Genomic DNA, 17,124 nt, shown 5'->3' on the forward strand with positions numbered 1-17,124 from the left:
ACGTCCTGCGCCTGAGTGGGAGGAGCCCGAACGTCCTGCGCCTAAAAGGGAGGAGCCCGAACGTCCTGCGCCTGAGTGGGAGGAGCCCGAACGTCCTGCGCCTGAGTGGGAGGAGCCCGATCGTCCTGCGCCTAAAAGGGAGGAGCCCGAACGTCCTGCGCCTAAAAGGGAGGAGCCCGAACGTCCTGCGCCTAAAAGGGAGGAGCCCGAACGTCCTGCGCCTAAAAGGGAGGAGCCCGAACGTCCTGCGCCTAAAAGGGGGGAGTCGGTGCGTCCACGTCCCGAGAGGGGGGAGTCGGTGCGTCCACGTCCCGAGAGGGGGGAGTCGGTGCGTCCACGTCCCGAGAGGGGGGAGTCGGTGCGTCCACGTCCCGAGAGGGGGGAGTCGGTGCGTCCACGGCCCGAGAGGGGGGAGTCGGTGCGTCCACGGCCCAAGAAGGGGAAGGCCGAAGGTCCACAGCCCAGGTACCTGCCAGCAGAGGGGGAATACCTGCTGGTGCCGCCTCCATCTCCATGGGAGGACTGTGAGTCGCTCCCACCTCCGCCAGCAGAGGGAGCATTCCTGCTGGTTCCACCTCCATCTCCATGGGAGGACTGTGAGTCGCTCCCACCTCCGCCAGCAGAGGGAGAATACCTGCTGGTGCTACCTCCGTCTCCGTGGGAGGACTGTGAGCCGCTCCCACCTCCGCCAGCAGAGGGAGCATTCCTGCTGGTTCCACCTCCACCGCCCTGGGAGGACTGTGAGTCGCTCCCACCTCCGCCTGCAGAGGGAGAATACCTGCTGGTGCCACCTCCGTCTCCGTGGGAGGACGACAGGTCGCTCCCCCCACCACCACCACCACCAGCAGAGGGAGCATGCCTGCTGGTTCCGCTTCCACCACTGCCAGCAGAGGGAACATGCCTGCTGGTTTCCCTGTTGCAGCCAGAAGGGGAGGCGCCCCTGCCGCCTTGGCTGCCAGAAGGGGAGGAGCCGCCTTGGCTGCCAGAAGGGGAGGAGCCGCCTTGGCTGCCAGAAGGGGAGGAGCCGCCTTGGCTGCCAGAAGGGGAGGAGCCGCCTTGGCTGCCAGAAGGGGAGGAGCCGCCTTGGCTGCCAGAAGGGGAGGAGCCCCTGCCGCCTTCGCAGCCTGAAGGGGAGGAAGCCCTGCCGCCTTCGCAGCCTGAAGGGGAGGAAGCCCTGCCGCCTTCGCAGCCTGAAGGGGAGGAAGCCCTGCCGCCTTCGCAGCCTGAAGGGGAGGAAGCCCTGCCGCCTTCGCAGCCTGAAGGGGAGGAAGCCCTGCCGCCTTCGCAGCCTGAAGGGGAGGAAGCCCTGCCGCCTTCGCAGCCTGAAGGGGAGGAAGCCCTGCCGCCTTCGCAGCCTGAAGGGGAGGAAGCCCTGCCGCCTTCGGAGCCTGAAGGGGAGGAAGCCCTGCCGCCTTCGGAGCCTGAAGGGGAGGAAGCCCTGCCGCCTTCGCAGCCTGAAGGGGAGGAAGCCCTGCCGCCTTCGCAGCCTGAAGGGGAGGAAGCCCTGCCGCCTTCGCAGCCTGAAGGGGAGGAAGCCCTGCCGCCTTCGCAGCCTGAAGGGGAGGAAGCCCTGCCGCCTTGGCCGCCTTCGCAGCCTGAAGGGGAGGAAGCCCTGCCGCCTTGGCCGCCTGAAGGGGAGGAAGCCCTGCCGCCTTGGCCGCCTGAAGGGGAGGAAGCCCTGCCGCCTTGGCCGCCTGAAGGGGAGGAAGCCCTGCCGCCTTGGCCGCCTGAAGGGGAGGAAGCCCTGCCGCCTTGGCCGCCTGAAGGGGAGGAAGCCCGTCCGCCTTGGCCGCCTGAAGGGGAGGAAGCCCTGCCGCCTTGGCCGCCAGAAGAGGAGGAGCCCCTGCCGCCTTTACTGTCAGGAGGAGAGGAGCAGGAGCTACCTCTACCTCCACCACCACCATTGGGAGAAGTGGAGCTCCTGCTGCCGCCTTCATGGCCAGGGGCTCCCCTCCCGCCGTCAGCATCGCCTTGGGTCGCCTGTGTCTCCCTTGCGTCTCCTAGGGTTGCTGCCGGTCCTGCGTTGCCTCCCGAGGGTCCGCTGCCGTCGCCTCCCGAGGGTCCGCTGCCGTCGCCTCCCGAGGGTCCGCTGCCGTCGCCTCCCGAGGGTCCGCTGCCGTCGCCTCCCGAGGGTCCGCTGCCGTCGCCTCCCGAGGGTCCGCTGCCGCTGCCGTCGCCTCCCGAGGGTCCGCTGCCGTCGCCTGGGGTCGCCAGGGATCCTGCTTCACCTGGGGTCCCTACACTGTGGTCGGAGCCCCATGGAGGGGAGCTGCCGGCCATCAAGAAAGGGGGGGAGGTCAGGAGACCAGCTCCCCCAGCCGCACTTTCGCGGCCAGAGGTCATGTGGTCGGAGCCCCACGGAGGGGAGCTGCCGGCCATCAAGAAAGGGGGGGAGGTCAGGAGACCAGCTCCCCCAGCCGCACTTTCGCGGCAGGAGTTTGTGTGGTCAGAGCCCCACGGAGGGGAACTGCTGGCCATGAAGAGGAGGGGGAAGGTCAGGAGACCAGCTCCCCCAGCCGCAATTTCGCGGCAGGAGAGAGTGTGGAGGGAGCCCCAGAAGAGGGAGCTGCCGGCCACGAAGAATTGGGGGGTGCCGGAGATTCCACCATGGCCACCCCCCAGAAGCAACTCTCTTCCCCCTCGTCCGGGACTTTGAGACTGAGGGGGGAGGTGGCCGTTGGGGCCATGTGTGCGTTGCACAAGGGGGGGGATATGTAACAGGGCGAGCAGCCCTGTACATTGATTTGTTTATTTTTAGAACGAGGGTTCCCCCTCCGCTCCTGTGTTATTTTGTGTTTGTTTATTTTGATTGTTGTATGCATGACGGCGAGCGCCGTATGTTTGTTATTGTTTTGTTTATTTTTAAAACGTGTCCTGGCAGAGGCGAGATCGGTGCTCGTCCTCTGCCAGGTGTAATGAAAAATACTCGTGCAGAAGGTGGCCATCTCCCGAATTAATTAAGTGATTAATTTAGTTGCTAATCGGGAGATGGTCACCTGAATATAAAAAGCCTGCAGTTCTCCAGTTCAGGGTGGGTGTCATAAGGAGAGTGTGCGAGAGGAGTCACGGAGAAACGAGAGAGAAAGTAAACATAGGAACAGTGAAGGCAATCTGCCCAGCCTGACCTGTGTTGCAGTTATTATTTTGTGTTCGTGATTTTGTTTTGTTTAACTATTTATTTTGCTCTGTGAGCGACTGTTTTCTGTTTAAATATTTTATTTATTTTTTTGAATTCATTAAATAAAACGGCGCCCGCGCCACTGCACAATACCTTTTTGTTTTTGTTGTCCCTTCTTCTGCCGTGACGTCAGACCACTCAGCCGTTCCTGCCACAGCATATTTAGTGTTTCAAACTTTCAATGCATTAAAGACAAGCCATGGCCCCAACCAAATGGTTTATTGTTTTAGACATGTTTCCTCATTGGTCTATCACGATATTACATGGGCTTGAATTCAGTAAAAAAAAAAAAAACCTGTCACTGCCATACCCATTACAAAGGACATGTGGCAGCACCATAATCTTTTATTTAATGTTGTGTCATAGGCTGGTAATACAGTGCTTGTGTGGCTGTAGCTTACATATATAATTGGCAACAAGCCTATCGGCATCATTCACAGTAGAGTTGGTTATTAGTCACAGGTTTTAATAATGTATTCAGTTTGACAGTTAACTCATCATGGTTTACACTTGCCATCAACAAAACTGATAAAATACTCCTTTTTTATATATATAATGATGTGTTGTTAAAATAAGCATTGGTTTCAGAAATAGCAACGAGCAAATTGTATCTACCTAACCAACCCAGATTTGGATCATCACATAATTTATTTATTTGGACTAATTCAGAAAATGCTAATATACAACACTTGATAAACTGCTGCATCCTGATACCTTGCAATGGGTCACATGGTCTGACTGCAGTGAGACCACTGGAATGATCTTCAACCACAGCAAATGAAGTGATAGTTACCAGGAAGTAGCAGGTACTGTCTTTGAAATAAATGTCTGCATCTATGAAATACAACGGATCAGTGATTAACAGGTAAGAAATGGATTTTAAAAGCTTGGTACAGGTTGTTTCTTAAATTGTGTGTTAGAATGTTATGTTAATTCTTATGAATTAACTAGTGTGAGAACAGTAGGAGGCTGTGTGGTCCAGTGGTTAAAGAAACAGGCTTATAACCAGGAGGTCCCCGGTTCAAATCCCACCTCAGCCACTGACTCATTGTGTGACCCTGAGCAAGTCACTTAACCTCCTTGTGCTCCGTCTTTCGGGTGAGACGTAGTTGTAAGTGACTCTGCAGCTGATGCATAGTGCACACACCTTAGTCTGTAGACCTGTAGTCAGAGTTGTTTCATGTTACTGTGCATCAAAATGAGATTTTAAAAAATTGCACCACGTCAGGTTGAGAGTGGAGGGAGTAGGAGTGAAAATGAAGAGACAATAAAAAGCATCTTGATTAGATGAGACTGACGCTAAATGCAAAAAGGGATAGGGAGTGAAAGGAAGTGAGACTACCAGGCAGATACAGCAAATTGGAAGTGACAATGACAGAGTATAGGAAACAAATTGGCATTATTCAGATAATAATACCGTCCACCTGAAAGGCACTGGGGCTCAGTATTTTGCAGAAAAGATTCACAAATCTGGACCATACTAGGGATCACGTTAATCACATTGGTCAGATGAACTGTCTCCACATCACCACAAGGGGGTGCTGCCGCATTACTCGGACACATGCACTATCTGCTTCCCCACATTACCCCCTTTCATCATGGAGTGGAAAGCCACTGCAAAGAAACAGAATTAAATCAATGAGAATGATAAATGGTCTTTCTTTCTTCTACAATTCTTGCTACCATTGATGGTATACCCAATTAAAGCTCAGTTTGTTTTTGACTGACTAATATATACCGATATATATTCTTTTTACTTTATACACAAAATAAATGGTATTTTAAAATTGTGTTTAGTGCAGTTTCATTTGCATTGTTTTGAATGAACTTGTCAACTAAATACATAGATTGACACAAATATCCCCAGATAACTAAAGCAGAAATAGACTAGAGGTAAAAGAGCCCTGCCCTGGCACACTGAATTGTCCATTTAAATTAGAAGCCCAAAAGGGAAGACTAATAAAGTAGAAGTATTTATCAAACTATGTTCAGAGCTCAAAACCCTTACTTACCACCCATGTTATCCAACCCTTTCACCACAGTCTCCAAGACCTAAAGAAAAGATAACAGCAGACTTCTTTAGGCCTATGCAGTGTGTTGAATTAACACATTAGTGCGCTAAGATGATAGTGTGGTCCAATGCAGACATGTTGTGGTCCAACATTTCGTACCTTCAGCTTCCCTTCTCTGACCCACTGGCTCAGCTGTAGCATCCCTGCTTCATGTTTCTCTGTGTAATTCAGCACTGTAAACCTCTCCCTGTAGAAAAAAAGGATAAATAAAGGCTGCTTTTTACTGTGTTAAAAAAATTCAACCTTCATTTCAGCCTGAATGCAGCTAGACCATTAAAGTAAAACTGTGCTACAGCAAAGGAAGTGGTTTCGTACAAGGATGTATTTGCATATTACAAACCGACCTATAAAGCACAAGCAAAGAACACATTTTGAACCAACCTGTATACTACTGCATCTCACTGCAATGACGGACAACCCAGTCTGCGTTCTAAAGTTACCAGGCTACTGTATCGTAGGGTTGTATGATGTACCTGGTGATGTGCTTGGTGTGAAGCACTTCCTGTGTGCTGGCGGGCAATGGAGGGGGGTAGGGCACGTCCTTGTTGTACTGAGAGATCTGGCCGCATAGGATCACATGACCACCTTCAGTCATCTAGAGAACACCATGGAATAACTCTTCAGGGCAGTCAATCAAACACACTCCAGTCAGCACATTTGGGAAGCACTTATTTAAATGTGCACTCCCGTAATACAATGAAAGCTCTTTGTGATGCCAAGAGTCCGACCTTATGACAAACTGCAACTTTACAAAGCAGCCCACAAAGACGGCTTGTAATATCCATCAGCTGTTATTTAGACGGTGTAATCCGAAGCAGTCTTTCTGAGGTCGCTGTAAGTTACCAAATGGTTTTCTGTAGTATTAGTAGTACAACAGTATAGTGATACTGAATAAACTGAATAAACATTTAGCCTGAAAATTGTTTCGATCAGCTGGAGGACGAAATCTAACCGATTTGAACTGGGACTCTGTGAGACAAAGTGTTTATGATTATTTTTTTCTTTTTTTTTTAACAATTGTTACCATGAAGCAGTTTCTTTTTACCTGTGCTATCACAGTGTCGCTGATCGATCCACCAACATTGTCAAAGTAAACATCCACTCCTGTTGGACAGCTCTCCCTAAGCCTGGCAGCCACATCCTGCCGTTTGTAGTTGATAGCGCTATTGAACCCGAGCTCTGACACCAGGACCTGACACTTCTCATCAGAGCCACAGATTCCCACCACCTTGGAGCAGCCATCCAACCTGCCGATCTGAGAGGGGGAGCAAAGAAATGGAGAAAAGTAAAGTGGCAAGTACTTTAGAATGTAAATAATATTAAACGGCCCTAGCAAACATTTATTGAAGAAGGGTTAAACTAAAAGGGCCAGATTTACCATAGGTCTTCACTCAGACGTGCAATTTTATCTGCCTAGCACATGCCTTTAACTCTTCAGGAAACCACTCAGTCCTCTGTATATTTAAAAATAGATAAATAAGGAATCCTTTTTACCTGACCGGCCAGGGAACCACAAGCTCCAGCAGCACCGCTGACAACCATGGTCTGATTGGCTCCTGGAGTCACGTGACCTTTCTCTCTTACTCCCAGTAGTGCTGTAAGCCCAGGCATGCCCACTGCACCCAAAAAATAGGAGTGGCGCCCATCTACCAATTGGGGGTCCAGCTGAAACATGAGGACATTTCATTTTTTTCTGTGGCATATACAACAAAAATTTCAATTATACACCACTGAAAAGTGTATGAAAACTGTTTAACAATTCATTAAAAAATATCTTATTTTTAAGTTAACAAGCTCTCTTTAATTAGGCTATTCACAGTATAAACATTACAAAAGAGGAAGGTAAACACGAACAAACAACAATAAAAATCGATGTATTTTATTTGAAAAAAGGTTGAAGTATAAAAGAGTTTCTCTTGAAATGAACTAAAATAATTTTCAGACTGCTCATGGCCGTGCTTTCAATCTGTCTATATGAGTAACACATTTCGATAAAAACTAAGGATCACCAGTTTGAGTCACACTATATTCATGCCCTTACCAAATTAAATTTAATAACAGTAGTTAGCAGCTACAATGTTCTGAACCATTGTACCACAGTGGGAACGTTCTCATAGCTTGACATACAGATCCAGATATATTACAATGGTTTGAACCAGCATACACTGGCATCTATTACTATGTTACTGATATCTATTAATTACCATGTTAATTTCTTCAAGTGGTCTTCCACAGTTTTGTTGCTTTCAGTTGCTTGGTGTTATCCTGTTGTAATTTATGTAAAATCTAAGATCAGACAATCTGTTTAACAGCCCACATGCTTTGCACTCTCATTGGGGGCGGCTGTACTCAAGTGTGCCTAGCCACAGTATCTACCATAAGCAGATTAGAAAGGAGAGACATTGTTTTAGCAGAATGTATAGGGAAGCCAATCAGGCTAGGGAAGGGGATGTTCAGGTCTTTTTCAACATTCACTTTTGTTAGGAAGTGGGGATTGGAATGAGCTAAACCAATTCAACCACAGATAAACATCAATTTTGCAACAGACTTCTAAAAACTGGTAACTTTTACTGAACCTTCTGTAGTAGTTTCCCCTCCAAAACTGCCTGGGTTTGCCACGGCCAGGAAAAGGAGGCCACGGTGTCTCCCTCTGTGAATGAATCGTGCCTGCTGTCCTCCACTATCCCAACACCTCCTCCTTCCACAACTTCAGACAGTTGCCATGGTGACAGGTAGTCAGTTCCTGTGTCCTCATTCATTCGGCAGCGCTGTGAAACAAATACAATGTTGTTGTTTTTCTGGCTATTACAGGTTATACAGTATGTTCTCCTCCTCCTTGTTTCTACAAGTGCTTTCAGAATTATGTCTGTAGTGGGATCATTTTTTTACATATTTAAAAAGGTATTTACCTTTAAGGTGAACTAAGTTTTAAGAATGTCTAACCACCTACTTGCAACAAGTTCAGACTAAGCATAAACAGACAACAAGGAGTATATACAGTTTTAAATAGTTATATGTAGTGTAAAATTGAACATGATTGTGTGATGCATGTAGCTTTACCATTAAATCTGCATACTCTTCACCGCTAACCAGCTAGAGCGCAACTTCACAAACAGCTGGAGAGAATGTATAGCAGTATTATCTAATACAAAATATATAATGACTAGTTTACAGAAATGTTCAGAACGTTTGTTGTTTCCTGCAACTACTGTAGAATTTTCCTGTGCTACAAAACAAATGTTACATTTTAAGATACTGGGCCCCTACATAAAAGTCTATCGTAATACAGTCGCAGATCAAAAAGTCTTGGGTTTGCCAGTAGTTTGATATTGATGACTCAACCAATGTAACATATTTAAAATGTCATGGAACGGTCCTGCAATTCAAATAGCCAGTCAGTGTAATTGTTCAACAACATTTTTTCTAAAACCAGCGGTTTCTTACTGCTGTCGTGAATGTTTATTGGACACTTTGTCGACTCCTTGCTTATTGAAAATGCCTTCCCCGTTCACTTATACTGCAAATGAATAGTTCTGGGGGTTACCAGCTTCTATAAGCAGATGACTTCATATCAGCTTAAACCATCTGCCAACACAATCGTTTTAACACAGCTGGCCACAGATGGAATATGAAACAGGGCTGAATGCTGCTACCTGATCTCCATTGTTTTCACCAGTGGAAACTGCAGCTTTGCTTAAAGATTTAAAATACATTTTAATATTTTTTTGTGTTAACCAGCACTGCGTTGTTTCTCGTTTCTACTTGCCTACCATAAACATACGGTATGTAACATAGCTAGGTCAGCCGAAGTGTCTTCATATTCGTAAGTGCCAGCACCACCTAGTACTCTGATATGTATGCCAGTAGTACAAAAGAACAGCTGATCACTAGATGGTGCTGGCCCTAACTTCTACAACCACAGCAGGCAGTTAACACATCTGTTATGCACAAACTTGTCAAAAAAAAAAAAAGCACAGTATTTCAGTAATTGCAAAAACAACCATCTGGAATGATTTTAAATGTAATAAAAGGTAAGGAACAGTAAAATTAATTAAGTGTAATTTGAAGCAAACTATACTGACCATGTAGGGATCCACAGAGAGGTAAAGCGTTCTGACCTGCACATGTCCTGGGTTAAGGTCAGCTGGCAAGCATGCCTCCTCAACTCGGAAATTTTCTGGAACAGGTTCCCCATTTTTCCCTTTAAAAAAAACACACATGTTGAGACACATTGATAAAAAAAAAAAAAAAAAAAAATACTGCACTGTATGAATAACAATACATAAATACTTTTTTTTTTTTTTTTTTTTGAACGTGACATTGGATTTTTTTTATATATATCTATAACCGACCAATACACTCTGGGATAAGTTATAGCCGGCGGGGACTGGAGAAGCACTTTTCTTGAACTGGTTATGCTGTTTTTTTTGTTTCTTTTTTTAATCGCGATAGGTGAAGGCAAATATACCGCGTGTGCTCCACAAAGGTAATACAAATACTGCTTCAATTTGGAAAACAAGCCACTTCACAATTCAATGGATTTTTATTTTTATTTTATCTGCTAATATTTACATTTTTTTGTTTGTTTGTTTGTTTGTTTGTTCGTTTTTTTCTGCTGGGATAAATAATATTGATGCCATATCGACATTGTACGTCTGCAGATACTACTGTGTACGTAATATTTTAATCAAAACTTGACTTTAGCTAACTAAGCAAGTGAAAACCTCCTACCTGGACGGGAATTCAATACCACTTTTCGAATCTGTGTCATTTTCGCAAGACGCGGAAATGTTTTCTGCGTGCTGATTTTCCAGCTCCGTCAGAGGCCTGCTGTAGGGCGCTCTTCAGCTGTACCAAGGCCAGTATTCCACAATGTCATATGCGCGTCAGCTGGGTGGTTTGTACAGGTATTGCAGTTGTGATCTAATACAGAAGTGTGGCAACGCACAACAGCTATATTTTGTTACTTGAATACCACGTTAAAAAAAAGAAACAGGACATATACGAGAAATAAGTCAATATTTAATCATTATATGTTGGTTAGACATCGTATACCCCAGACAGAAGCTAAATCCCATGTGACATGCACAGAGATGCCAAGTGTTGACTATCCCATAGAGAAAGATTTCCAGGCCAAAGAGTGAGACTTTCCAGCTGGTGTGCTGTCATTGCTTAAGGCAGGGCCTCTCGTTTCTGGCGCTTGGGGACACCCAGCGGTCCAGGTTTTTAATCGAACCAGTTTAAAATGCACACTGCTTAATATTGTATAGGAAACACTTAATGTGATAATATTTTCACATGCATGTTATTAATATGATACAAATAATGACTACAACTACTACAAAATAATAATAATAATAATAATAATAATAATAATAATAATAATAATAATAATAATAATAATGTCAAAATTTAATTTCAACTTTGTTTTAAATCTGACACCTACAGAGGATTTTCATTACACTTGCTGCATAGTCTTAATTGGATAGCTGTAAGCAAACAGGGTCAGAAACCTTTTCCTCATTACCCTGATCCAACATCTTATGGGCGAACTATTATCAATGGAAAACTAACCCCTGTCATGTTGCTGAAAGATGCAAAGCCAAAGGATGCAAACCAAAAAGCTGTTTATGTCTAGTAAGCAAGTGCCTTACTAGCTGTGATTGCGCGAAGGCCAACATGAAATGCACTGTTGCATGTTTATGTGCAGGAAATTCAGATGTGTGGTCGAATCTCATTGGAGCACAATCTACAGTACAAGAGCAATAGTGACTGAATAATCAGATTCAAATAACCTACACATATGTCCCTGTCTACTGAGGCATGAAAATAACAAAGTAACAAATAAAGCCTCTTTATTTTTACAATAAATTAATGGGAATTATCTTTAATTTATAATAATTTATAGAAAGGAACTACTGCAATGATATGGGATAGTGTTATCTCTGATTATATTTAGCAACCAGAACTCAGAATTGCACACCATGTGAGATATACAATAAAAAATAAATGCTCATAACTTAATATATTAAAGCTATATAGAATAGAAGTAAATTGAATTAGGTGCATGAACAGTGAAATATTTCATTTTTAAACCAGCAACAACCTTTGGATTATGCTACCGGGTATGCTTTGTTTTTGTTCACAAAAGCTACCATTTCTAGTTAAAAAATGTCTTTACAAATGCTTGCTGTTCAAAACAAGCACATCTATAGTGTTTAAAAGAAGAATTTATGAAGTCATGAAGCGCTCTAATGGCTAAACATTGGAAAAGGCCTAAAAAGTGTTCTATTTAGTATACAAGTTGATGTAATTTTATTTTTTCATTGACACGTCTTGTAAACCATGTATATCTGTGATTTAAAACAAAGTTGAAATCAAAGAAAACTTATTTGCTTGCAAAAATATGACTTATTTTTTATTGATTTTCAGTATATATATATATATATATATATATATATATATATATATATATATATATATATATATATATAATTACAAAAATGTTGACATCATTAAAATAGTGATTTCTTTTTTTTTTTCTTCATATTTTGCAGCAGCTCCGCAGAGCAGGCCTCTTCATTCTTATTCCTGAGGGTCTAAACTTAGATAGATAGATAGATGTTTTTTTTTGTTTGTTTGTTTTTACTCATAATGCGTGAGATGAGTTTAGGAATGCGTGAGAGAATGAGATAACATGCTAATATGTTAGTCCCAGTCACGCTGAATGCGTGAGACTTCCCTGCATACAGTGGTTTTCTCTCTCACCTTCCCCGTGGTCTGCTGATTCCACGCCGAACTAAATGCTATTCACGTTCTCACTGTTTCCTGATGTGATGATAAAGTCAGTTAGTCATTCTCCATTGCTGCGTTGGAAGAAAAAAAACAAGCCTGGCCCAATGAAAAGGCTGTCTTCTGCTACATGTTGTGTTCTAATGTTTGTAATGCAGCCCATATTTTTATTGCAATAAAACGTGGCTGTGGTTTCTGCTACAGTGTCCTTTACAAACCATGGTGACAATCATTGTCCATAAATCGGTGCCACATCCACCTGCTAAGTTTATTGACTCGACAGTGTCAGTAAACAGTTTTACCTCAACTACAGCACAAAGTGACCGACTGTTTCTCGATAATATTGTTGTACAATTACCATCCTCATTATCATTTGTATTAAATAATTGTGTTTTAAAAAAAGCGTAACAAAAACAATAAACAAACAAAAATATGTAAATGGACATCGTGTAACAGCTACCGCCTTATATAAAAAAAGCTATTTAAGAGTCTGGTCAGGACTTGCATGTAATTACAGCCCTTCCTAGACACACGTCCGTTTGTCTCCAAAGACTGCTTCTGAACACTGGATACAAGCTCATTTCAGGCAGCATTTTGCTTTGGAGAAGTCCATCTATACCATGTCGTAAATCCTGCTGCTTTAAAATGTTAATTTACAGTGCAACATCCCTCATCTTTTTCAGGATATATAGCCTATCCATTTGAAAAAAAAAACCTCCGCTATGTATTGGAAACCCCCCATTGTGGACCCTTTTCGAACACATAATCCGAGGTATGACACAGGCCCGGTTTTTGGGATGGAACCGCATAACAGTCTCGCGTTTTGATTGGTCCATGTCTGTCACATGAATACGTCGTCACACGAGTGGAAAAGCGTGCAGGCATTTTTAACATTGTGATCAGAGAGAGAGTGATCTGCTTTCCACAACCTTACCATTAAAATATAATGTGGTATTACGCTGTACTGATATAACAAACTATGGGTGATTACTTTATATAAATTATCATGTTATGCACGAATGTAAGAATTGGCGTTCTGTGGTGGTGTACTTTTTTCTTTCAAGTAGCATATATCTATAATCGTTTTTGCGATATATTTTAATATAAAACATATACGCTATTGCAGTTTTGTTACAGGATACATTAGTTTATCTCTAATGTAATCACAGTTTTACATATAGACTGCCCCTGTTTTCATTTACGTCCCAAATTCTGGGCAGCCTTGGTTTTTAGATAACATCCCAAATTCTGGGCCGCTTTGCATTTCCGAATTCAGCCCAGTTTTGGGGAATCAGCTGACAGCCGAGTTTCTAAGTCATGCATGTACAGTTTACCATAAACTGGATCGTGAATTCATTTGAGAGTAACCCTTAGTACATTAATCAAAGTTCATGTATTTTTTACTCTCCCCAGAAATCTTTTTTTTTAATGAAAAAAACAAAAATGTAAGAAACTACATTGCACTGAAATAGATACATGAAAATTAATTTAAGCAGTCGTTTTCCTTTATTAAAGGCTAATATTAAAACACATTTTTGGGAAGGAACATGGTATTCCGAAAAAAGGACATCTCGTTTTCTTATGTAACGTCCATCAGTATATTGTAGTGTTTCAGGTTCTTTTTGGACAGGAATGAGACTGCAACTGTGAGTAGATGAAGGCCGTTTATTTTGACAATAATTAAATAATCACAAAATAAAATCATAAAGTGAGGGAAAGGAGACTGGGAGTCGAAAGTGAAAATAAATGATTGTAGTAATTTTTCTTTTACCCTACCCTTCCCAGTCTTTTCCCCGCCCCTCTTGTGCGCAAAACCTGAACTCCAATTCCCCTCCACACACGTGTACCACCATGCAACCCCTGCACGCATACACCCACCATGCAACCCCTGCACGCATACACCCACCATGCAACCCCTGCACGCACACACCACCATGCAACCCCTGCACGCACACACCACCATGCAACCCCTGCACGCATACACCCACCGTAGCAATTCTTTGCAAAATATATTTTAGGGTATTCAGCCCCATTCATGTCTATGGCAGTGTTATAAAACACATTTTCAGGCATATCTCTCGAACCCGAGCACGTAGAACCACCATTCAAAGTGATATAGACTCAGGGGAGCACCCCAAACCACCCCCTAAAAAGGTGTGGTGGTTCACCCAAAAACTCATGTCATGACGAAAAAATTCACTTTGCCAACCCGTCCTGGCATTTGAACCATGAAAATGGTGACTCCTTGTGTGGGGCCCCATGGGGCCCCAACGCAAAAAAAAAATCAAGTTCCTAACCCCTACAGAACCCGAGATACACCCTGTCAAAAATGTCCAAAAACTACCCTTTTCGGGGTCATATCTCTATGACCCCGGGACCTAGAAACCGGGTTGAACTTCCTAGGGTCATGTCTGGGGGCCCTCTTTCACAGGGAGCCACCCGTTTTCAAATGCTACATTTTCAACAAATTTTCACATTTTCAGCATGATGGCATGTCAAGGTTGCATTTCCAATAGCTTTTGAGCTCCAGGTTGGCAAAAAAAGTCTAAACTGGTGTCCTTTCTAGCTGGGGACACGTCACTTGGAGGGATCGACAGGGGCTCCAAGGTGGACCTCCATACTGATTTTCAAGTCTTGGGGACCCCCGGAACCCGAGATACAGCACCCTGAAAAATCTCTATGGGAAATCCCATTATAAAACCCCTTTGGGGCAACGCCCACCATCTGGAGGTGGGGTGGCGTTTGAACCCGTGGCTGATGTATTTCTTTAGCTAAGACTCTTGTGCACGCAAAGAATGTCCTTCTGAGTTTGTTGGCCCAGGGGTCGTGGAGATACGGGTACGATAAGAGACCACCCCCTTCCCTATGGCAAATCCCATTATAAAAACACCATCGGGGTAAGGCTCAGCTAATGGTGGTCGTGGGTCTTACGAACTCGAAGGAACCCATTTTCTTTAGCTAAGATTGTTGTGCATCTAAAGAGAGTACAGAAGCACCAATTTAAGTCCATTCCAAGTGTTTTGTGATCACAGTATCAGCCTGAGTGTATCGGAAAAAAGCACTATATACCCTATTCTTTAAGATATCACTTTGCAGTGCAAATTTGAGGAACGCAACCACTTAGCAACTTGCAAATTGGTACTGCAATTTAAAGGCCTGTAGTGTCAGACTGGTAGTGCCTAACTGATTCAGTGTTTTTGGAATGATTCTTGCAAAGACTGATTTATAAGAAAAAAGAGAGATTGACAAACAGCATTTTGCTTTATATGCAGAAATGGGCAACTACAAGAGGGTGTCAAACAAGCTGTGAATGTCCCAGGAGGCTACAGAGTACCTCTGGGTATGAATCCAGATGCTCGCAGTACCTGTTCTTAGATGTCCGAAACCACTGTATCGCTGTATAACTATACCCTATAAATATCACTTTTTATTGTGTATTTGAGGAACACAACCAATTACAAACTTCATTTGAATTGCTGTGCTATCAGAATATCAGTGTATAACTTTGCTGGGTATTGCAGTGTATGCTGGGTATCAAAAGGCCTTCAAACTTTTACAAAAGGCCGTCAAAGTTACAAAAAAATAGGTGTGCTCCTAGCCCAATACTTGTCTTTTTAATTCTGTGCATCCAAATACTTGTAGTTAAAAGTTTTAAGAATTAAGCTTACTGTTTGTTGTTCTGTCCTAAACCAGCAGTTTGTCACCCAGATTTATTAAATAAACGGGGGGGGGGGTCATCAGATTATTCTCCATTTTATTGTAACTGAGGTACCGTTCAGTTGAGCGAAAATTGTAAAGGGGTACTCGAGCTGAAACCTCCAGATAGAAGGGGTACAGTTTCAAAAAAAGGTTGAAAACCCCTGACCTACAGTATAAATGATCAGGAAGCGATAAGGGAAATGCTGACTAATACAATACAATAGGATTTATTTGAAGTTGTTGAAGGGCACTGGTCTCTTAAACCCAGAAGTTCTGATAAACCCCTATGCCTCACTATATATTGATGGACATTACATAAGCAAATGAGATGACCTTTTTTTTTTTTTGGAATACCATGTTCCTAAATGTTTTCTGAGGAGAGTAAAAAATACATTAACTTTGATTCATGTACTCTTAAATGAATTAACGGTCCCGTTTATGGTCTGTGCATGCATGACTTAGAAACTCGGCTGTCAGCTAAGCAGAATATCTCAAAAACTGGCCTGAATTCGAAAATGCAGAATTCGGAACGTTATCTGAAAACCAGAGCAGCCCAGAAATTGGGATGTTATCAAAGCGGCCCAGAATTTGGGACGTTATCTAAAAACCAAAGCGGCCCAGAATTTGGGACGTTATCTAAAAACCAAAGCGGCCCAGAATTTGGGACGTTATCTAAAAACCAAAGCGGCACAGAATTTGGGATGTTATCTGCAAACCAAATCGGCCCAGAATTTGGGACATTATCTGAAAAGTAAAGCGGCCCAGAATTTGCGACGTAAATGAAAACAGGGGCAGTCTATATGTAAAACTGTGATTACATTAGAGATAAACTAATGTATCCTGTAACAAAACTGCAATAGCGTATATGTTTTATATTAAAATATATCGCAAAAACGATTATAGATATATGCTACTTGAAAGAAAAAAGTACACCACCACAGAAAGCCAATTCTTACATTCGTGCATAATATGATAATTTATATAAAGTAATCACCCATAGTTTGTTATATCAGTACAGTGTAATACCACATTATATTTTAATGGTAAGGTTGTGGAAAGCAGATCACTCTCTATCTGATCACAATGTTAAAAATGCCTGCACGCTTTTCCACTCGTGTGACGACGTATTCATGTGACAGACATGGACCAATCAAAACGCGAGACTGTTATGCGGTTCCATCCCAAAAACCGGGCCTGTGTCATACCTCCATAATCCCCGTGGAGGTACTCCCCCAACACATTTTGCAAATCATATCTGCTGTACTCCCATTTGCACCAAACCGAGATAAAAATTACCTAAAACCTAACCGAAACCAGATTAGGACCATTTGACTTCCCCCTGTATACAAATAATATATAGAGCATTATTTATACATGCACGCA

General features: G+C 43.4%; 1 protein-coding gene across 2 annotated transcripts; it reads right to left on the reverse strand.

Annotated features, from left to right (window-relative positions):
* Window positions 1-3,382: 3,382 nt before the first annotated feature.
* LOC117423030 (prostaglandin reductase 2) lies at window positions 3,383-10,372 on the reverse strand. Of its 2 annotated transcripts, none has more exons than XM_034038384.3 (9): window positions 9,982-10,372; window positions 9,369-9,451; window positions 7,827-8,018; window positions 6,745-6,915; window positions 6,296-6,505; window positions 5,724-5,845; window positions 5,350-5,437; window positions 5,191-5,230; window positions 3,383-4,792 (listed from the first exon to the last, which is right to left on the reverse strand). In XM_034038384.3, the coding sequence occupies exons 1-9, from the start codon at window positions 10,019-10,021 to the stop codon at window positions 4,728-4,730; spliced, it is 1,011 nt and encodes a 336-aa protein (XP_033894275.2). In that variant the 5' UTR covers window positions 10,022-10,372; the 3' UTR covers window positions 3,383-4,727. The 2 variants fall into 2 exon arrangements, with proteins under 2 accessions (XP_033894275.2, XP_033894268.2); XM_034038377.3 differs by having other exon boundaries at window positions 9,333-9,451; window positions 9,982-10,369.
* Between the last annotated feature and the right edge of the window lie 6,752 nt (window positions 10,373-17,124).

This window comes from Acipenser ruthenus, chromosome 15 (genome assembly GCF_902713425.1).
Source record: "Acipenser ruthenus chromosome 15, fAciRut3.2 maternal haplotype, whole genome shotgun sequence".
Classification (NCBI taxonomy): Eukaryota; Metazoa; Chordata; class Actinopteri; order Acipenseriformes; family Acipenseridae; genus Acipenser; species Acipenser ruthenus.

Coding starts and splice junctions, on each gene's coding strand:
- LOC117423030 (XM_034038377.3), bottom strand. CDS start 10,021: ATGACACAGATTCGAAAAGTGGTATTGAATTCCCGTCCAG. Junction 9,452..9,981: donor GGTATTGAATTCCCGTCCAG/GTAGGAGGTTTT, acceptor TTTTTTTTAAAG/GGAAAAATGGGGAACCTGTT. Junction 5,846..6,295: donor GCGACACTGTGATAGCACAG/GTAAAAAGAAAC, acceptor GGTGTTCTCTAG/ATGACTGAAGGTGGTCATGT.